The following is a 23,887-nucleotide window of genomic DNA, read 5'->3' as shown; positions in this document are numbered from 1 at the left end:
GTAAGATTACATTTTTGATTCTTGACTATAACTTATTTTTGTACCAAAACTGAAAAAATTAGCTACACTTAAGGTTATAAAAATGTAATTTTACTCTTTTTCAAATAAAAATATATATTAAATAATTTCGACTTATTAATCATACATTGTACCTGCAATACGAGTATTCTTAAGGTTCAACTTAGAATCAAAGATTTCAAAACTTTTGCTCTTTTGGTACTCTGTGTTGCTCTCATTTTGTCGCTACTTTTCTCTCACTTTCTCTCAGCCGCTCTGTTGCTCTCAAGAATGTACACTCCAACTCTCATGTTTTGGGGTACCGAATCTCCTCTGCATGCTTTATTTAAGTCTTCCTTTTCATTTATATCGTTAGGGTTCATTTTTTCGATTCCCATTTCATTTATGCTATTAGGGTTTTTTTGTTCAACGAAAATTTGTGTCTTCTTTTGTCTCTGGTAACATGCAAAAACATCATCCACCAAGGAAAACCAAATTTATGTTGAATATGCACAAGATGAATAAGTTAAAATATGATAAAAAAACATCATTTCGTACATGTAACTCGCACAATAAAAAATATATCATATCATTTAGGGTGTTAAAAATGTCAAACCAACAAAAAATTTAAGACATAATTCTATCTCAATTAAAAATGTCAAAACTAATTTTTTTCTCATTTTTATCCGGTTAACCAAAAACCGACATTTCTCGAATTATGGAAGATTCGAAAGTTTTGGTCAAACGAAAATTGTACATCTTGTACTGGGTTTTCGGGTTTTCGAGATGAATGTGTGCAAGAGCAAACTTTTTATTTTTATCAACGGCGGCATGCAAATGAAACTGTTTATTTATTTCCTTTTTGGTTTTGCTATTTTTTTTTCAAAGAACACCAACTTTAACTTTCTTTAGAAGTGGCTTCCTTATTTTCATTTTCTTTAGAATAAGAAATGTAACAGTAATGTCTTTGGTAAATGTTACGTTAAATGGTTGATTGTCTATAACCTCAACATTTGTGTGTATATAAAGCTAGCAAAACACAAGACTAAGGTTGATAGGTCAGACAACTATGGTCAATCAATCATGTTGTTATGATTTAGATGTTGTTGTTAAAGTTAAAGTTAAAGTTAAAGTCAAAGTCATTACTGTGACACTTCTTACTCTATAGAAAATAAAAATAAAGAAACCACTTCCAAAACAAAGTTAATGTTGGTGTTCTTTGAAAACAATTCTTGCCAAAATCAAAAAGGAAATAAATAAGCATTTTCGTTTGCAAGCCACCGTTGATATATATATATATATATATATATATATATATATATATATATATATATATATATATATATATATATATATATATATATATATATATATATATATATATATATATATATATATTGTTCTTGCACACCTTCATCTAGAGAACCCATTACAAGATGTAGAATTTCCATTTGACCAAAATTTTGAATCTTCCACAAGTTAAGATATGTCAATATTTCGTTATCCGGATACAAATGTAAAAAAATGTTAGTTTTGACATGTATGAAACAACAATTATCCACATGAAAACGTAAACATAAAAAGCATGGGAACAAAAGAAACGATGAATGTCATCAATGCTAATGAAAGTGATTTTTTTTTTTGTTATTAGAGAAAAGAAGTCACAATTTTCCATTGAAAAAAAACCCTAATGACATATAACATAAAAAAAATAAAAATAAAAAAAAAAAGAACCCAAACGACATTAATGAAAAGGAAGATTGAAATATGCAGAGGAGATTCGTTACCCCAAAACGTGAGTGTTGGAGTGTCCATTCCTGAGAGCAACAAAGCGACAAAGAGAAAGTGATAGAGAGAGTAGCAAAATAAGAGCGGTAGAGAAAACCGAGAGAGCATATCTTTGATTCCGATCTGAACCCTAGGAGTACTCGTCTTACGGGTAAAATGTAAGATTAAAAATTCAAAATTATTTTATTTAAAAAAAATAAGATTACATTTTTGATTCTTCGACTGTAGCTTATTTTTTTTACCAAAACTATAAAAATTAGCTATAGTCAAGAATAAAAAAATATAATTTATCTTTTTCTAATAAAATATATTAAATAATTTCGACTTATTAATCATACGTTGTGCCTACAAAACGAATACTCTTAAGGTTCAGTTCAAAATCAAAGATTTCAAAACTTTTGCTCTTTCAGTACTCTCTATCGCTCTTATTTTAACACTATTTTTTCTCTCACTTTCTCTCAACTGCTCTGTTGCTTCCAAGAATGTACACTCCAACACTCACTCATGTTTTGGGGTAATGAATCTCCTCTACATGCTTTATTTCAGTCTTTTCATTTATTATTAAAATTTTCTTAAAATGAATAAAGAAATTTTCAACAACACTGAAGAAAATAATTCAGAAGAAAAACAAATCTTAACTTATGTTGAAGATGAAGATGGCTTTCATGCAAATCTTTTAATAAAACAAGACCTTCTCTCTCGAGTTAAGAAAATAGATTTAAAAATAAAGAAAGAAAACATTTTCAAAAATGTTCCTTCTAAACTTAGTATTTTAAATCCTCTTAAAAGGAAAAATGAAATCTTCTACTTTGTTAGTACTAAAGAAATGTCAGTAGACATAAAAGATACAATAGGAGCTGTCTTTCTACCCCTTTTAACTAAGGAACAAATAAACAATAACTTAAAAAGTATTCCAGTTGAGATTAGATCAAAAATTAGAATGGTCCATATCGGAGCTGTAAAAATTTTGCTAAAATCCCAATTCCAAGCAGGAATAAATTCTCCCATAAAAATGGCCTTAATTGACAACAGAATTACTGACAGACAGGACTGCATCTTAGGTGCTGCAAAGGGAAACCTTGCTTACCAAAAGTTTATGTTTTCAGTCTATCCAAAGTTTGCTCTAGATTTAAAATTTGCAAATATAGATAAAACCTTATCTTTTATACATCACTTTGAAAGAAGTGACCTTATGAGTCCAGGTGATAAACCATTCACCATAACATATCTTATAGGATATGCCCTGACCAACAGTCACCATAGCATAGACTATAAGAAAGACGAGTACATCGAACTTGATGATGTCTTTTCAGAAATAGGCCATGTCAAAGATAAACAATTCTGCGACATAAATCCTCAAGAAAACTCTTGGGTTTTAAATATAGCTAGAAATAAAAAAGCTCTCGGAGAAACTCTTAGACCAAGAATTTCTATGGATTCACTCCACATAGGAGAAAGCTCGGAAAGAAAAGATAATAATTTAATAAGAAACATGTCTTTAAAAATTGATAGTCTACGCCAGAATATCAAACAAATCACTGACATTATAAATGAATAATAAAATTGATTTTCCTCATTTCTATAAAAAAGGTAAAACAGTCAAAATTAAAACTCTTGACGATAATACTGAAAAGAAAGAATACGTTTTCTCTACTTCAGTAAAAGCCGGTATTCAAACAATTGTAAATCATTGCAATAATCTCAATCAGATCATTGCAAGATGCCTTTTAAAAACTTCAAAAATAAGCCATTATCTTGGTATTTCAAAAGATATTTCTGAAGATATTTCAAAAAATAAAATACCTTTTAACCAATTTAAAAACGATTTAGCCTTTATGGTTAAAAACAATCTTGATAAAAAAGATTTGGAAAATTCTTGGAAGTTATTGAAAGACAAAATAAATTAACTATCAAGTTAACCCAGTCTATTGACAAACATTCTATTCTTTTAGAAAACTCTTTAAAAAACAACCAATTTGTTGAAGAAGTCGCCAAAAAGGCAAATATTGAGGGCACTCTTAAGGAAATCAACCTTAAGATCACTAATATACATGATCAGTTAATAGGTCATCCTATTAGTTGTTTTCAGATTCGATAGATCAACCACCTCGATACCCGAGCTCAATAGATCAATCAACCTCCTTAATGAAAAAATAGATGGTCTGATTATAAACTTGGACTTAATAGTCAATAAATACGTAACCATTGCCCAGTTGGAAGTAGCATCTGCGAAAATTATTGCAGACATTATTAAGGAGTTATCTGAAAAGATTGACTCTTGCCCTTGTAATAAAGACATTCTTGAGCACATCAAAAATATCTCCATCATAGAACAAAAATCCAAGCCAGGAAAATATTCAGGTCTTAAGAAATACTCACCTCCTAATCCTAGTGTTGGAAACCCTGACTTAGGAAGCTCAAAAAATTCCCAGAAAATTGACATTTTCAGGAAAGAGTAGAAATGAAAGAAACAATCTCTGAGAAACTCGAGAAATATTTCTTTAACCTTCAATTTGAAGATTATGATAAAGCTGACCAAAAACTTATTCGACTTTTATCATTAGAAACTGAAGAATGTGAAGAATTGTATCAAAAAGAACCCAAACTTTTTGATCAATATTTTAGAATGACTAAAATAAATGAACCTGACACTGAATCAGAAGAAGAAGATAACTTTAAAACAAATACAAAGACTGTTAAGTTCGAATATTCAGATATGGAAGATGATGAAGCAGAATCTTCTTATACAGCTACAAGAAGAGGCAATAAAAAGAAATATGAGTTCAAAATGCCTGTCCACAATGGTATTCCAAATAGTGGTCAAGGATCCAATACGATCAATGTACTCAATATTGATTGTATCCAAGATCTAAAACTCAGAGAAAGAGTTGTAGAAAAATGGGTTACTGAGATTTCACTAATCTTACAGACAAACCCAGATGAATTTGAAAAAGCAAAAAATGTTCTACTACTTTTAGAACACAAAACTGATGGAATTGTGCAAAAATTCATAAGAAACAATAATTGGAATGAAGAAATGCATGGTTCAGATCTTTTTGATAATATCATAAATGTCATATACACTACTTTCTTAGGTCTTGATTATATTTCTAATAAAGACTTCACCCTTAATAAGAAAGTTGACATAGCAAGAGTTTCAATCACAAAACTCCAATTACATGATATTAGTCTTCTCGACAAATACACATGTATGTATGAATCATATCTATATGATATTCCACAAAGAAGTGAATATGCGCAATGGATATCTGCTTACCTCATGAAGATTCCAATTATTGGAGAAACCTGTACAGACAGATGGAAAAAAGAAGTTACTGGAGAAATCCAGCAAACCAGTCTTTCTTATGCAACAAAAATTGCAAAAGAAGAAATTGATAGAATCTGTCAAGACAGATATAAACAACAAAAACTTAAAACAATAAGCAAAGATTGTTGTAGCATTCTCTCTGATTTCAAAAACTTTGATATTGGAAAGAAAAATTATAATAAGAAAAAGTATAAAAACAAAAAGAAATTCAAATCTTTTTGGAAAAAGAAAAGAAGAAAATTTTCACCAGGAAAATACTTCAAAAAACCTTCAAAAGAAACACCTAAGAAGACTACTTCCTGTCCGCAAGGAAAGAAAAAATGTAGGTGTTGGATCTGCAATGAAGAAGGACACTACGCCAATGAATGTCCAAATAGAAAAAAATACCCTGACAAAGTCAAGGTTTTAAAAACCGCTAACAATGGGGGCTATGAAGCTCTTGAAGAAAAGTATGATGGTACACAATATGTTTTTATATATCATGTTGAGACAGAATCTTCATCAGACACTGATGAATACGAATCAACAACGGATGACTCAGACTAGTCCCATACAGACCCCACTTTTCAGGGAGGAGGAGATTAACCATTTTTGCGCAAACCTCCAGAAGATTGATGATTCCCTTATCATGAATCTTACTAATCCAAACTCTATTTATGTTTCTGCCTTCCTTAACTTTAAAGGATATAAAAAATTTAGAGTACATTGTTTTGTAGACACAGGTGCATCTTTATGTCTTGCAAGCAAATTCATCATTCCGGATGAACTTTGGGAAAACGCTCCCAAAGAAATTAGTGCCACTATTGCAAATGGTGAAACCATAAAAATTAATAAAGTTTGTAGAAACATTAATCTCGAACTCTCAGGAGAACATTTCAACGTTCCCACTATTTCAACGTTCCCACTATTTACCAACAAAATTCAGGAATTGATATCATAATTGGTAACAACTTCTGTCAAGTTTATGGACCATTCATACAATGGATAGATAGAATCGCCTTTCATCTTAATAATGATATGGTAATTATAAAAAAGGTTACAGAGGCCTATAGCAAAGGAAAACCAGGTTTTCTTGAAACCCAAGAAAAAGGTTCTAAAGAAAAACAAATTCCAGGTACTAATATAACCCATGAAGGGATTAATAAAGAAAAGATTATTTCTATTCAAACTACCAGGTTCAAGCAGATTGAGGATCTTCTTGAAAAAGTTTGTTCTGAAAATCCTTTTTTTTTTTTTTTTTTTTTTGAAACGACAAATCTAATTATAGAATGGATGAAACCAAAGGATGGATGAAAGCTTCAATTAAGCTTATTAATCCCAAGACGGTTATTATAGAAAAACCTATGGTTTACTCTTTACAAGATAGAGAAGAATTTTCCAAACAAATCAAGGAATTACTTGATATGAGACTAATTATAGAATCAAAATCCCCTCATATGTCTCCTGCCTTTCTTGTCAATAAAGAAGCAGAGAAAAGAAGAGGAAAGAAGCGCATGGTTGTCAACTACAAAGCAATCAATGATGCAACTATTGGAGACTCGCATAATCTTCCCAATATGCACGAACTCTTGACTCTTCTACGAGGAAAAAACATTTATTCAAGTTTCGACTGCAAGTCAGGCTTCTAGCAAGTTCTACTTGATGAAGAATCGCAGCTTCTCACTGCCTTCACATGTCCTGATGGACTCTTTCAATGGAAAGTACTACCCTTTGGGCTTAAACAAGCTCCTAGTATTTTTCAAAGACACATGCAGAACGCTCTTCGAGGCCTTGAAGGTTTCTGCACTGTATACGTTGATGACATCATGATCTTCAGCAAAAATGAACAAGAACACTATGTTCATGTCACACAGGTTCTCAGAACTATTTTAAAATATGGAATAATACTTTCAAAAAAGAAAGCTCATCTTTTCAAAACAAAAATCAATTTTTTGGGTTTAGAAATAAATGAGGGTACTCATTGTCCTCAAAAGCATATTCTTGAACATTTACATGACTTTCCAAATGTTTTAGAAGACAAAAAGCAACTACAAAGATTTCTTGGTGTTTTGACTTATGCTGAAACATATATTGAAAAACTTGCAGCCATGAGAAAACCTTTACAGGCAAAATTAAAAAAAGATGTCATTTGGAATTGGTCAAGTGCTGATACAGACTACATAAAAAAGATAAAGAAAGTTTTAATCAATTTTCCAAAACTTTATCTTCCAAACATTGAAGACAGTTTAATTATTGAAACTGATGCTTCTGATGAATTTTGGGGAGGTGTTTTAAAAGCTAAAAACCCCAAAAACGAAGAACAAATTTGCAGGTACACCTCTGGCAGTTTCAAAGCAGCTGAGAAAAACTACCATAGCAATGAAAAAGAATTACTCGTTGTAAAAAGAGTTATTACAAAATTCTCTGTATATTTAACACTAGTAAATTTCCTGGTTCGTACAGATAATAAAATTTTTACTTATTTCCTCCGAACGAAGATTGCAGGAGATAACAAATTAGGCCGGCTAATACGATGGCAAGAGTGGTTCTCACGATATACATTCACTGTTGAACATCTCGCAGGAAATAAAAACGTACTGGCAGACTGCCTCACTCGTGACTTCAGGTATGCCTTACATCATCCATGATCTCACTCGCTCCTCTCGAGCCCTATAAAAGGATATGATCCTCATGACATATTTCCTCACAAAAACTTCACCTACAAAAAAGAAAGGGGGAGATTAGAGAGAAAAGTAAACAAAAATTGAGTTTACAAAAATGGAAGACCTCAACATTTTGAGGATGAAGAAACAAATGCTCCTCATAGAGCTATCTGCAATTGAGCAGAAAATCAACTTGTATGAACAAGTAACAACGGTCACCAATGTACCGGAAAGCGAAAGCTAAAAAACAAAGGCTATTCCAATGCAAACGGCACCTGGTAAAGAATCAACAAATCCGTTGAAAGCTGATGCTTTGCTAAAAAACATAATAAAGGAGACAACTACTCCTCTTCCTAATGGAAAAACTAGCTTATTGGTTGATCCCAATCCTTGTACTGAAGGAATCAGTAAAATGACAACTTTATCACCCACTAACAAATCTGTGCAGGAGTTTACACCAGATTACAAAAAAGCTCTTAACAAAGAAGCTGAAAGATTTTATGTAATCTATAAAGGACCCCATGCCGGTGTTCATACTGACTGGGGAATTACAGAAACCTTCTGTAAAGTTGATAAAGTTACTTGCAAAAAATTCAGAAATGAAACATTTGCAAGATTAAGCCTTGCCACTTATCAAGACGATACAAGCAAGACTAACCAACCACTTCTTCGACCAAAAATTCAAAAAGTCAAAGAAGCCCACAGAGACCAAAGGTTTGACGTTCCAATCGACGTTCAACAAATGGTTAACTATCCTGAAATCTCTTTTGAAGATTTCAGAACAATCTGGAAGAAAGCAAGAGTTGCATGCCCAGAAGACCTTGTTCATGAAAAGTTTTTCACTACGGACAAGAAAACAAAAAGTATGTTCAACTTTCTCGAAGGAGCAGATGCAAAATTAGTCTACCAAGCCTTTCAAGCTGGACTAATCGACAATATCTACCCAAGTTGCAACCTTCAAGAACTCAAATTCTTCCCAAGCAGCATGGTAGAATCCATTAAGAACTTTCGAAAGAAAGTACTTAAAGCAAAAGATAATCCGTTAGGGTTCATTTTTTCGATTTCCATTTATTTATGCTATTAGGGGTTTTTTTTCATCAGAAATTTGCGTCTTCTTTTGTCTCTGGTAACACACATCAACATGCAAAAACATCATCCACCACGGAAACCAGGTTTCTGTTTAATATCATAAGAATATAAGTTAAAATCTAACTAGAAAAAAACATTATTTCGGACTTGTAACTCGCACAATAGAAAATACATCACATCATTTAGGGTGTTAAAAGATGAATAAACCAAAGTAAAACTAAACTATCAAACCAACACAAAATTTAAGACATAATTCTATCTCAACTAAAAATGTTCAAAACTAACATTTTTTCACATTTGTATCAGGTTAACCAGACACCGACATTTCTCGACTTATGAAAGATCCGGAAGCTTTGGTCAAATGAAAATTATACATCAGTTATCGGGATGAAAGCGTGCAAGAACAAACTTGTTATTTTTATCAACAGTGGCTTGGAAATGAAACTGCTTATTTATTTCTTTTTTGGTTTTGCTATTTTTTTTTTAAAGAACACCAACTTTAACTTTCTTTAGAAGTGGTTTTCTTATTATCATTTTCTTTAGAGTAAGAAATGTAACGGAAATGTCTTTGGTAACTTTTACGTCAAAGGGTTGATGTTTATAACCTCACATTTTCTTTCAAAAAAGTGTTTCTATATGTTAAAAAGTATATACCAACTATGTTTTAAACATGTATAAATATTTATAAGACTTTTTAAACCGAATCCCATTTTGGCACTATTTGGCATTTTTCTCATTTAGGCATCATATTTTGTCTAAATGTTATTTCTTAAATATAAAGATTTCGTTTCTACTCTTAGGTTTTTTACATGTTTATAAAGCCAATGCCCGTGCTTAGATCTCGAAACATCTACTATTTTAGTCAATTATGCAATACTAGTTTATAACTCGTAATAGAACCACGATTATAAAATTAATTAAACTTTAATATTAAAAAAATCAAAATTATTAATCGATTATAATCTGTATTAATTTAATTTTATTTTTTAATCTAATGTTATTATTTTAGTATAATTAAAATAAAAAAATTTAAAATTTGAAATTTAAATAGGTTAACATATGATATAATATTTAACATATAATATTAATGATGAATTCTAATAATATGATATTTGATAATATGAAAATAAACTTATTTATTTATTAGAATTAAAATATGATAGGATGATTTGAACCCTTTAAATTCTTAAAAACAAAAATTATTTTGCGTTCTACTTTTCCTATTTTGTTGTCAAATTTACCCAACATCTCATAAATATTGTTACAATTTCATTACGCACTTATATGCTAAATACCTTTTTTCTTGCCCATAACTTGTACTTATTTTTTCTATTGCACTTCATAGATTAAGTTTTGGTTCATTTAAAAAAAAATCATATTTTCCACCTCTAAAACAACTGATTTACAGCAATTTTATAAGTTTTAAGCTTTTGTAACCAAACTATGAACATATTTAGCTTATAAAAGGGTCATCTTCAGACAAAATGATTTGTTGATAAGGTTGCAGAAAAACAATTTGTTTAAAAATATTTGAATAGTTTTTGTGATAGAAAAAAATCAATAAGTTGTTTTTAAAAATATGTTTTTCTTGGCTTAAAAGTATTTTAAGGTAATGTTTTACTTTTACGACTCAAAAAATGTCCAAAAAAATTACATATTCTAACTTTTAAAATTTCCTTTTTGAATAATTAAGAAAAAGGTTTTTTTTTTTTAAATTTCCTTTTTGAAAGATCAAGAAAAAGTTGTTTTAAAAGATATTTCCTTTTTGTCAAACATTTTTTTTACTTTTTTTTTATTTACTCAACTAGATTAAAACCCGCGTTAAACGCGGGAACATATTTAAAAACATTGAATTGTAAACTTATATTACATCATAGGAAGCATGACAATTAAAAGTAGTTTACCATAGCTATTTTAAATTTATTAACATACATTATAATAGCTATTTTAATTTCATAACAATTAAAACAATAAATAAAAAAAAAGTAATAAATCATAGAATAATATAAAATCTTAAAATAGTTCATTACAATAAAAACAACTATGTTCGAATGCAAATTAAAATATATATAATCAGTAATATCGACCTGGCATAGTCACTGTATCAAAATCAAAACGGATTGAAAAAACTTGTTGAGAATGATGTGCCGGAACCTCATACTCAATTGTATTTCCTCTAAAGAAATATAGGGTATTGTTTCTATAATTCCACCATTCATGTGCACTTTCATTGTAAGTACTATCATTTACTTTAACCCACCGATTGTGAATGAAAATCCAAATAGCCCACGAAGTATCTCCACTTATAGAGAGATATCCTAATTTTCCCTGAAAGTTGATTAGTCTCGATGCATATGGTTTTAATTCATTAATAGTAGAAGGTGAAAATATGAGTATATGTTCTTCTGAATAAATATCAAATCGCAGTATGCTATCATTAGATAATAAGAAGTATAAGGCACCGCCACTTGTAACAGCCTCATCAGAGACAGGATAAACAGATGATGGTAACTGGATATTTTGAAACTCCCTCCATTGCCACGTAGTAGATGAAAACAATTCTATGTTGTAGTAATCATAGTCCACTTTTTCCGTAAGCATATCACTAAAAATAAAATAGCATATAAGTAAATCATAAAGTAAATTATTAACATAAAATGTACTACATATAAACTCTTACGATGGCTTTGTGTATGACAATCGAATGACCTTGAAATGTAACGGGTTCGAACTGATAACTACCAAAGCAAAGTTTGTTGCAGTGTATTCAGAGGTCGGAAACGGTATCCATTTGGCATCTGAAGTCGTTGGTTTTATAACAAATAAAATCTTCGAAACGTATTCATCTGGATCATAGCATTCATAAAGAAGGAGTCCACACAATGATGATGCTAAAATAGTACAAGTATGTGGTAGCCAATCAATGTCATGATTGTTGGTACCAAAAGACGGAAGAAACTGACGCTCTATATTTCTCCATGGTTTTTTTTGTTGAACGATAATTCCACAAAGCACATTATTTCTACGGTTGTAGTTATGAAGAACATAGCTGTTGTATGTTAGATTTCTATAATATGTATTTGTACAACGTACGGTAGCAAATGTTTGTAATGATGTTCGTGAAAGAATTTCAATAATTAGTTCAGAGGTCAATAACGATAACTGCAAAAGAAAGAAAGTATAATATAATAATATTAGCAAAACTTAAAATTTGTTATTTGATGACATGATTTTAATTGATAATAAGTATACTGTTTGTAGCATTGAGGGTAAAGAATTTTACCAGATCCGTTTTAATTTTTTTTTTCCAATACATCAATGATTGTATTGTTAGACGTGATCCTTGAGATAGCATAACCTTCTGTTTTGTTATTCAAATTGTCATATGTAATTTGAATTTTGAACACCATCTTTTTTTCCAGTAGTATATTTAGTGCAGATGGATAAATTTCATTATTACCAACCTAAAAAAAAAAGAATGGTTATAAAAATACATATACAAAATAATAATTTTGTTTTAAGTAAATGAAGTTAATATGTATAACCTTATGGAACTCATGAACCAACTCTTGTGCGTTTTTTCTTATAAGCTTCTTTACGTCAGAATCATATATAATGAGTGACGCTGAACCGGTAATATCTTCAACTTTAATGGTGATTTTAAAACTGAAAGCATTGATGTAAACATATTTAGTAATATAAATTTATATAATTTAACAGAACAATATAATAATATTTATAAAATAAGTTTCAAAACCTGGGAACAACAGAAATGACTTTGTTTATGCAGCTTGAAGTGTTACAATAAAAAACTTCTTTATCTTGAGACTGATCTTCATGCATTAAAATTTGTCTCACGACTTTCTGGTGATATCTAATACAAGTAAAACAGTACCATTCCCCTTCAACACATAGTTGCTTAATCGTACCGACAACAATTAAAGTTTTTTCCTAAAAAATGTTAATGAAAGTTTAAATTTTAGTTTAAAATAATAATAATCAAGGAATAAGATATAAATAATAGAAAAACAATTTCTAAAAAATTATATATTGTAAATGAAAGTGATTTATATATACCTGCTGTACTTGTTTGAGATCAACAATACTTTTGAAATCAAAATTATGAAGGAAATCTTCATTTTCGGAGTAGATGCTCGATGACGAAAAGTTGCTACAATTAGCAATTGTGGTTTGAGCAATTTATCTGGAGAAATAACAACTATTGTTTGAAATTATATATATATATATATATATATATATATATATATATATATATATATATATATATATATATATATATATATATATATATATATATAACCGGAATCTAAGATTGCAAAATTACAAAGTTTAATAACACTTTGAAAGACGTCAATTTAAAAAAAAATAGAATTCAAAAGACATTGATTCAAATTTTAAAAACAAACTACATATATAAATATTTATAGTTAATATGATATTAATGAATTAAACTTAAAAACGAAAATAAGTTGTTTTTCATATTAATACATTGTGAACCGTAGATATTAATACCTGGTCTTGAAGATCTAATTTTGAAGAGAAAAGAAGACGTCGAGAATAACAGAAGAAATTGGCGAAGATGACTGCAACAATAGAAGATGGAGGTTCGGATAGTAGTATGAACGGATGAACGGGTGCAGTGAGGAACTCAAAGAGTCGACATGAAGAACAGGTACAAGGTTAAGAAGATGGTGAAATCGGATATCAACCGAGAGGGATTACTGAGGTATGTTTTAAACAATAAAAATAATGAGTTTTTCTCCCTAATTTCATAGATATTTATAACGGATTAGTGATATATTGTTTCCTTATTTTCATAGTTTTTGTGAGATTTCTTCCCAAATTAAAAAAAAATATATCGTACCTAATTTTGTGCCTGATATCAGCATCGTATCTTCATGTCTATGAAGAAAAAATGTCGATTCATACTATTTTCATTTATTTATCTCTATTACATCATTTTAATTTCCCAAGTCAGCTGAAACCCATTCCGATTCCGGTTCTCAAGACGGTTCCGACATTGTCAATGCTGTATCTTACCCACCAAATTACAGGTATGGAAACTGCGTTGAAAGTGATGATGAAGTTGAAGATTCAGATCAAGACGATGAAGAAGAAGAGGAAATTATTTGTCAAGAAGTGTGGTGTTAGTCGATTCCGGTTCCATCAGCAGAATCAAGAGCGGAATTAAACTTCCACCGACAAAAGGAGAATTCTTCTTTGAATTCGGCCCCACCTGCAGTCGATTCAAGCCTTTCGAATTGGTTGGTTCACACGCCAAATAACAAGGGAATCGGAAGCTATAACTCCGGAATTGAAGTGATTTCCTCTGGAAAAAATTCGAGCATTGAAGATAGACCGATTTTGGGTGCTTTGACAGTAGAGGAGCTCAAAAAGTTTTCAGCATCATCTTGTACACCAACACCAAAGAAATCACCAAGTAGAAGCCCTGATGATATGCCTATTATTGGTAGTGTTGGAAGTTATTGGAGCTCAACTCCATCATATAAAGGCATACCAAATAGCAACAACAAGTATAGAGAGGTATATATCTATAATAATGTCTGTGATTTATTTGTTGTGTACTTGTGTTTGGGTTAGCACTCAGCACTTACTGATGTTGGTAATTTGGTATGCAGGATAAGAAAGTTAATTGGCACAATACCCCATTTGAAACAAGATTGGAGAGAGCTTTATTTTGAAGAAAGTGAATTGGCTGAATATAAAAAACAAATTATTATCGAAGTATTTGATTTTGGTTTCCAGGAAGCGGGTCCGAAGGTGTGAAAATTCAGCTCCATTTTTCAGAACTTTTGAAAAATAATACAGCTGTTTATGTGGTAAGTTAAGTTATTTGAGTTTGAGTTTAAGGGGTTGAAGGGCATTTTCGTCTTTATGGTATAAGTTGGTTCAGATAACGCTCGAAAGTTATGAATTAGCAGGCTATTTTAAAAAAATTTTGTATTGATTAATGGTAGTATGGAAAAGAACATCTATGGGAAAGTCAATCAGATTGAAGGGTATTTATGTCAACAATGTAAAAATAAGAAAAGTTTTTTATTTATGGGAGTTGGTAACTCTTTGATTCGATTTTCATTTGAAGTGGAGTTTTTTTTTTTTTTTTTTTTTTTTTTTTTTTTTTTTGTAGATTTCATTGGTTTTTTCTGGGAGTTGGTATCTACACTTACATAGTCAATTTGACATATTTGCCCCTCCGGTTGTATTTTCCATATCTGACCAGCACAGTAAAATTGACATATTTTCCACCTATTGGACATAATTGCCCCTATATAGTGAAATTGACATATTTTCCACCTATTGGAGGTTTTATCCTAAAAAAAATTATTTTGTTACTTTTGGTTGTTCTAAGTCTTTGGAACAAATAACATTGTAATTTAGTGAGTCTAATATATATTTTATTTTTTTCATTAAAACATATGGTTTTTTTTTTTACCCTTATCTATAATTATGCTGAATTTACAGCTTCACTTATTCAAATTAATGTTGACTATGGTGATGGCCAGGTCATCAGTCAAACGACTGATTATTATTATTATTATTAATATATTATATTTAACACTTTGCAAATTGATTTATAGCTTGATCTGAATATGGAAAGACTGAACATGGCTATAGATGACTTGCTTATTAAGCTTGCAAAAACCTTCAGAAAGCCAAAACTGCAGACTGTGTTTCTCTTCAACAACTATGACATGACAATTGCAGTTTTGAAGGTATAATACATTTTATTTTAATAATCACATGATTATTTATAAAAAACAAATTATTATCGATGTATTTGATTTTGGTTTCCAGGAAGCAGGTCCGAAGGTGTGAAAATTCAGCTCCATTTTGAAGAACTTTTGAAAAATAATACAACTGTTTATGTGGTAAGTTAAGTTATTTGAGTTTGAGTTTAAGGGGTTGAAGGGCATTTTCGTCTTTATGGTATAAGTTGGTTCAGATAACGCTCGAAAGTTATGAATTAGCAGGCTATTTTAAAAAAATTTTGTATTGATTAATGGTAGTATGGAAAAGAACATCTATGGGAAAGTCAATCAGATTGAAGGGTATTTATGTCAACAATGTAAAAATAAGAAAAGTTTTTTATTTCTGGGAGTTGGTATCTCTTTGATTCGATTTTCATTTGAAGTGGATTTTTTTTTTTTTTTTTTTTTGTGTAGATTTCATGGGTTTTTTCTGGGAGTTGGTATCTACACTTACATAGTCAATTTGACTTATTTGCCCCTCCGGTTGTAATTTCCATATCTGACCAGCATAGTAAAATTGACATATTTTCCACCTATTGGACATAATTGCCCCTATATAGTGAAATTGACATATTTTCCACCTATTGGAGGTTTTATCCTAAACTAAATTATTTTGTTACTTTTGGTTGTTGTAAGTCTTTGGAACAAATAACATTGTAATTTAGTGAGTCTAATATCTATTTTCTTTTTTTCATTAAAACATAAAAATAAATAGTATTTAATTTTGTAGGTAGGTGATTTTTCTAATTTATATTTTAATCCTGCCACTGGATAATTAATGTATGGACCAATATATCCCTAAACTCATTTATGATATTGAAGAGGGAGAAAGATTAAAATCAAATACTTTTTTATGGGAAAAATCTCACGGTTAATTTATGCTTAAGATTTGAATAAGTTTAAATGAATAAATGATGGAGAGTTAATCAACACATTTTGAATCAAAATCAGTTCAAGTTTAAATTTTGAATCCGAATGATGGTCAATTCAAGTTTATATTAAAGGTTAACATATAAAAATCAATTAAAGTTTACATTAACAATCAAATAAACAGTTAAGATAATGAAATCAAATTCATTGTTAACAGTTAATTTTACATTTAAGGTTAAAAGTTAACATTAACAATCAAATAAACAGTTAACATAATGAAATCAAATCCATTAATTGAACTTCTGACCAGTAAAACGATGATGTCAGCAAATAATTCAAGGGTTAGAAATTAAGGATTGAAATGTAATGAATGGCCTTGATTTATAACAGCATCGAATTTAAGGTTCTCTTTTAATAATATTTAGAGATTAGAGAAGATTGGAGATTAAGACATTTTATTTAACGGTGTAAAACATATAAAGAAAACACAATCAAGGACCCCGAGTATTTAACATGATATCATAAAAAACGAACATAATAAATTTAAGTATGATAAAGTAACAGAAAGACACGTCGTTTTATTGATTATATTGATATGTCTAAATAAATAAAAAGAAATGTATGATTATCTATAATCGTTGAAGGACCTCCTTGTACACAACATTTTTTGTTTTATTGGTTTGACGACCTTCCTCATCACATATGAGTACCTTCAAGCCTTTTTTACTTGTCACGCGAGATACAGCTACATATAACTGACCATGAGTAAAGACAGGTCTACGTAAATACAATCCAACAGTTGATAATGACTGCCCTTGACTCTTGTTAATGGTCATGGCAAAACAAACAGCTACGGGAAATTGTCTCCGCTGAAAACGGAAGGGGATTCTTTTATCAGACGGAGTTAACTTCATGCGAGGTATATAAGTAGTCTCATTGAAGAATCTACCAACTATAATACGTGCCTCAATGACATGTTTTCCAAGCCTAACTATTTGTAACCTTGTACCATTGCATAGACCTTTGGTTTGGTCAATATTACGAAGCAACATGACCGGAACACCTGTTTTTAATGTGATTTTATGGTTGGGAATTCCAGATGCCTTAAAAGCATTCAGTACATCCGGAGAGTAAACTGATTCCTCAAAACAATCTGCTGACTCTGTCTCACATAAAGAATCCGAACTCAGATAAGTTTTGCCTTCGTCTTTCATCAATCCTAACATGTAGTCATTCATAGCATCAACTTCTTCATTAGTAGGAACCAAAATAGCCTTATCTTGAAAATATGATGGGTCATCAAGATGGTTTTCAAAAGAAGGATAAATGGTCGATATAATTGAATGAATATGGTCACCTGTAGAGCGAATGATAACATCTTCTGGAAATTCAACTTCAGCTTCACCATCATTACGACCACCAATATTACCTTCACCAATTTTAAGAAGCCATTCTGCAAATGCTTTTGTCTCATCCAAATCATTAGTTGGACAACCAACCTGAAGCCTCATGTTTACCGTTAAACGTAACACTGTACATTCACTCCATAATCTTGATGAATGTAACGATGCCTGCACAATATTCGAACGATTACCTCTTTGTATTACTGGAAGAATTTGTCTAAAGTCACCTCTAAATACAATGGTCTTGCCGCCAAACGCTTTATTCCTGTCAGATGAACGGATAATGTCTCTAAGCGTCCTATCAAATGCTTCAAAACAATGACGGTGCATCATCGGAGCTTCATCCCAAATGATAAGTCTTGCTTTGTTAAGTAGTGCAGCAAGATCACTGTCTGGCGCGATAGAACAAAATGAATTCTCGGTCAAGTTAATTGGGATAATAAATCTTGAATGTGCTGTCCTACCACCAGGGAGCAATAGTGCTGCAATTCCACTTGAAGCAACGTTGATAACAATTTCACCTTTGGATCTAATAGCAGCAGACAAGGTTTTCCAAACAAATGTTTTTCCGGTTCCTCCGTAACCATAAAGGAAAAAGACACCACCTTGGTTGTTGTTAACCGCATTCATAACGGTGTGATAAACATTTTTTTGCTCGACATTTAATTTGGAATACAAATCTTGATGCTCAACTTCAATAACACCAGGATCATAGTTAAGCTCATCTTGAATTAACATATTGCATGATTCTTGAATGTATCTATGATCAGGAAACGGCATATTTGGGATTTGCTTCAAACTTAATCCACAACTCAATAATGATTTCTCGATGTATGACAAGGTAAGGTTGAAAATTGCATCCTCTTTTAACTTCAAGCCTGAAAATGCAATATACAACAAAATTAAATATGGTTATAGCTATGTAAATGGCTTATGTTAAGACATTTATAACTACTATAAATGATGTAATCGCGAGTTGGTTTTTTGTGAGTTTTACATGCATAATGTATAAATGATGGAAAACGAACAATTTTTTTGTATAAATGGAAAAAAAAATTGTTGATTATGTTTTATGACAAATTTTTTTAAAAAGGTCATTTTTAAGCAATATAGTTCCGTCCAAGGACCATTTGTATATTAACAATAATTGGGTTGTTTTGGAATCAAATTAAAATGTAGGGAAAACGAAATTTTAGGGCAATTAATACAAATGCAATTCCTGACCGTTTAAATATGACCTATTGTTAAATAGTTTTTATCGGTTTTATTTAAAGTTGAAATTAATTGATTTTCTTTTCAAGAAGAAATTTATTAGTTTGAATAAAAAAAACTATAAATTAGTTTATTTACCTCTGATGCCGATTTCTTGTTCACGAACGTGAATGACATCATCAGAAAGACATTGATACGTTTCTTCAAAAACATGAGCAGGACTTGACAAACTATCTGATGTAATCAACATAACAAAGAGAGACCGGCAGAAAGATGCTGTGGCCCAATGATGTGTTTCGTTTATTGATGAAATGTACTCTCTATCATCATCTAATAGACCAAGAGCATAGCAAGCATCTTTGTAAGACTCATGTACAATTCCGTTAATTGTCTTGATATCTTCATAGCTTGTAGGACCCTTGATTTTGTTCAGCAGAATCCGTAAGTAATAAATGTCACCAGCCTTGGGAGAAACGTGGTTTAATCGACCGAGTGCCTTGGACTTGGTTTTTCTTTTTGTCCATATCTTATCTGATTTATTCCAAACATATTTAGTTGGGAATTCAACGTATGACAACTTTCGTGCATCTTCATCATGCTTGTTACATTCCATCCAAGCTAAAAATTGAGAAGCAGCGACAGTCGGTTTAGAAACAACCTGATTAAGATGTTGGTTTGGTTTAAATACAACAGGTTGTTTGTTTTCGAGGTGAAATGACAACCTTTCGATAGGCGGTGTTCGATAATGAATATCATACGCAAAAAGCCTCCAACATGCCTCACATGCGGAAATATAACTACAGTTATAGAACTCACCAATTTCGTCATCGTCGTTATTTTGTATTTGTTGTTTTTTCTTTTTTGTTGGATCAACAATAGATGCTGTTATCCTATCCGGTCCTTTGTTAATATACTTAAAAAGATACTTTATCGATCCAACTTGGTTACACCACTCTACATTCATGTGAGCTTGATATTGTTTCATAAGGATCTTATTATATGGAACAACATTCCTGAAAAATCAAGAAAATTTTCATAAACAACATTAAATGATAATTTGAAGTTAACATAGGAAGAACATAAGAAAACATATATAATGAGTAATATGTTTTTATATATTACATTATCCGTTTAAAAATAAAATATTAGTACCATTTTAATTTAAGTTGTTTATTGATATTTATGTATTTAAACATATAATAATATATTTCATAAAAAGAAAAAAATTTTAAGGAATTAAAATTTATTAAATCATTCAAAAGGATTTGTGTATACCTGTTGTCTAAAGAAACACCTTTTTTAAGGACATTATTTCCATCGTTACGTTTCCGGTAAATAGGATAACCATCTTCATCAATATACGTATGATCGGTATATTCCCTTGGAAATCTTTTTGAACATTTGCCTTTTTTCATACACGGCATAAATGGTTGATCGTTGCCACAAGGTCCGTGTATCATGTTATCACAAACAATCTGATACAAATCGGGTTCACTATCCTTGTCTGGCAATTCAGCACATATAACACGGTCTATGTCTTCAGGATTTGGAATTTTAGAATTTTTTTCCAAAAACAGACATACATGACAATGTGGCAGGCCCCTCTTTTGAAACTCAATCGTATATACAACTGTGTGAGCAAAGAAAGCAAGCAGGGTTAAAAGATAAAATTATCAAAAAGTTATAATGTTAATGAGTAAAAAATATATAAGATTGATACCTCCAGCGACTTCACCCAAAGTTTTTTCATCCTTCAATTGACTGATTAATGAATCAAGTTTAATTTTGAAAATTCGTGTCAAAATATCTGGCCTGTCTTCTGGTTTAAGATTCTCGGCTTCAACAAATCTAATGACTTCTGGCCATTTAGGATTACATGTAAGGGTTAAAAAAAGATCTGGATAACCAAACCACTTAACCAGAGTCATCGCATCTAAGTAGTTTTGTTGCATGTAACGGCTGCCGCCAGTAAAAGAAGATGGTATAATAATACGGTTTCCAATCAAAGAAGCATCTTCAATGCCATCTTCAGCTGCCTGGGCCAAGTTGCGATAAGGTGCCACGCGTAAGGTTGGCTGGTTAAACCTAATATAACTAAGTCGTTCATTTTCAACCATTGTATACGAATCAACCAAAAACTGTTGGAATAGTTTTCTTGAACGTAATATCAATGATATTTCATCGGTTCTCTGTTGTATACGATAAGCAAAAAAACTCTCGCATGGTCAACCTTATTCGTCCATCAGATTCTGGATCTTCAACACCACGATGTAGTATATCGACTCGAAATCCATCTTCGGCATAAGGGAATAATAAAGGATATTGAAGTGCAAGATACTGAGGATGCAACTCATTAATACGTTGAAGTTGTTGACTTTGCGTTTCCAATACGATATCCCTTGAATCATACCCATCAATGTCACCTATAATGAGGGCAGCTACCTCATTTGTGGTAGGAAGATTATACTGCCTACCATCATTTTCTCTTGACCCAATCAATTTCAACCTAATACGCTCTGTTGGATTTGAACCAAAGCGATCACGTGCCATTCTAAATTGTTTAACCAGTGGATTAATGAAATCCAATAAGCCCATCAACTCGTGAATAGTCCAGAACTCAAGAGAAAACGGATTTGCCATGGACTCATTAGATGTGGTCTTTTTCTTCTTATTAGACCTATAATAATATAATCAAAAAAAGAATGGATATAAATTTTTTGTAGTAATATATATATATATATATATATATATATATATATATATATATATATATATATAATGGAGTTATATAATATAGGGTATTCACACACTCGCATGATTTGAATCTGTTTTGAACCTCATGATCTGTATCATATATGTACAATTGACAAAATCTGGGTGATTCACCATCTTGGGGAAGTAAGCTGCCTGCAATATGATAATTTTGGCCATGCATTCGATAAACATAAGGACCACCTCCTGAGTTAACGGTGTGATCAATCTTTCCAGCCATAGATGTGAATGCGAACATCATATTGTATCGACGTATATTCTGTATAAAGTTTTGACTTTTTTCCGAAAGACCGCTATATAAATCAATCAACAACTGAGGTGGGTGAATCAGATTGGGTAGTTCAACTTTTCCATTGTAACAACAAATGGAATAACATGTTTTCTTTAAATCCTTATTTCCTCGAATTGCTTCTCCCTGCCACACCTTAGCTTTACATACTGAGCAAACATATACAGCATCTCCAGAATCCAAATAATCTATAAATAAATAAACAAATTTACGAAATTATATCTGTGGTATGCTATAAATGTAATAGGGGAACGACATTTTAGTTGTCATGACAAATAATTTGTGGTGTGGATATAATACCTTTGCTTATTCCGATATATTTAGAATGATTGTTACCGGTTACATCATTCTGAGCATTTGAAGTAGAAGGAATACATATTTGTGTCTTCTTTTTTGTTGAAATCGGTCTGCCTCTTTTTTTCTTTTCTTTATAGTTAATGCTGGGACCAACTGAAAAATGTGTAACTGTATGTATGAATAAAATATATAATAAGACAACTGAATGATGAAGTTGATCATTATTAATAGATAAACGATCAAGTTGAACAATATGGGTACCTGAAGGTTCAACGAAATCTTCATTCAACTCAAATAATGGAATATCTTGTGTATTAAACCGTTTCGGTTTCGTTGTTGTTGAATGAGTTGTGTTGTGCTGAATTGTATCTTGGTTGTTAGAAAAGTTTGGAGGTAATTCGGTAAAGTTTTGAGCAACTCGACAATTAGGGGGTACGAAGAAACTATTTTCTGAAAAATGAAAATTTGGATGATAATATAGCAAAATATATAAATAAAATATATTAATTTAATACACATAAACAAATAAAAAAAATACAATAGAAAAGAGACATAACATATAAGAAAATGTACCTTTCTGAGAATTTCTTTGTATTGTCTGAGATGATGGTGTTTTGAAAGCATTCGATAAAGAGGGTGAATGAACTAAAGAGGAAAAGTATATATAAAACATAAAATTAAATAAGATAATAAAGAAAAAATGTAGTTACCGAAATTAGATATTATAGACCTATATGTATTAAAAAAGATCGTTATACAAATTAGATATTATAGACATATATGTATTAAAAATTAAATGTTAAAAGTTTATATATTGAGAAGTTAAAATTGACGTTATATGATTTAAGAAGTGTATGTAAATATAATATAAAAGAAATTAAGAATACTTTACCTTGATTTGTTAGGTGTGAAAGTGGCGTTCTTGGGGAAATAAATGTGGATTGAACATTCGGTCGTATGATGTTATGAGACAGGGTAGCCTTAGATAATTCGGAAAGGTTTCGAGCAACTCGACAATTAGGTGGTATGAAAAAATTATTTTCTGAAATGAAGATTCGTATCATAAACGGAGGAGAAATATTAAAAAAATATTAATAGTACAATAGATAAACAAATATAAAAACAAAAGTGTAATATAAAAGATGCATAACATATAAGAAAATGTACCTTTGTGGGATATTGTTTGTAATGTTGAATGTTATGCATTCACTAAAGAAAGAATGATATGTATATCAAAAACTCAAATGAAATATAAAGAGAAATGAGTTATACAAATTGAACATTATAAACACTCAAGCACTTCAAATATAAACATAATGCTTAAATATGAATCTTACCATTTGTGATGTCAGACAGTGGTGTTGTTGGGTGACACATTAGTAACAAACCTTGTAGGTTTTTTCTTTCTG

At 30.8% G+C, this 23,887-nt stretch overlaps 1 protein-coding gene across 1 annotated transcript; it reads right to left on the bottom strand.

Moving 5' to 3' along the window:
* Nucleotides 1-17,134: 17,134 nt before the first annotated feature.
* On the bottom strand, nucleotides 17,135-21,237 carry LOC145007519 (uncharacterized). Its single transcript, XM_078966437.1, has 4 exons — nucleotides 20,841-21,237; nucleotides 20,396-20,750; nucleotides 19,259-20,133; nucleotides 17,135-18,786 (listed from the first exon to the last, which is right to left on the bottom strand). The coding sequence occupies exons 1-4, from the start codon at nucleotides 21,235-21,237 to the stop codon at nucleotides 17,135-17,137; spliced, it is 3,279 nt and encodes a 1,092-aa protein (XP_078822563.1).
* Nucleotides 21,238-23,887: the final 2,650 nt, after the last annotated feature.

This window comes from Lactuca saligna, chromosome 7 (genome assembly GCF_052625555.1).
Source record: "Lactuca saligna cultivar CGN05327 chromosome 7, ASM5262555v1, whole genome shotgun sequence".
NCBI classification, from domain to species: Eukaryota; Viridiplantae; Streptophyta; class Magnoliopsida; order Asterales; family Asteraceae; genus Lactuca; species Lactuca saligna.
The sequence above is the reverse complement of the archived record's forward strand: the minus strand, read 5'-3'. Positions and strand labels throughout refer to the sequence as shown.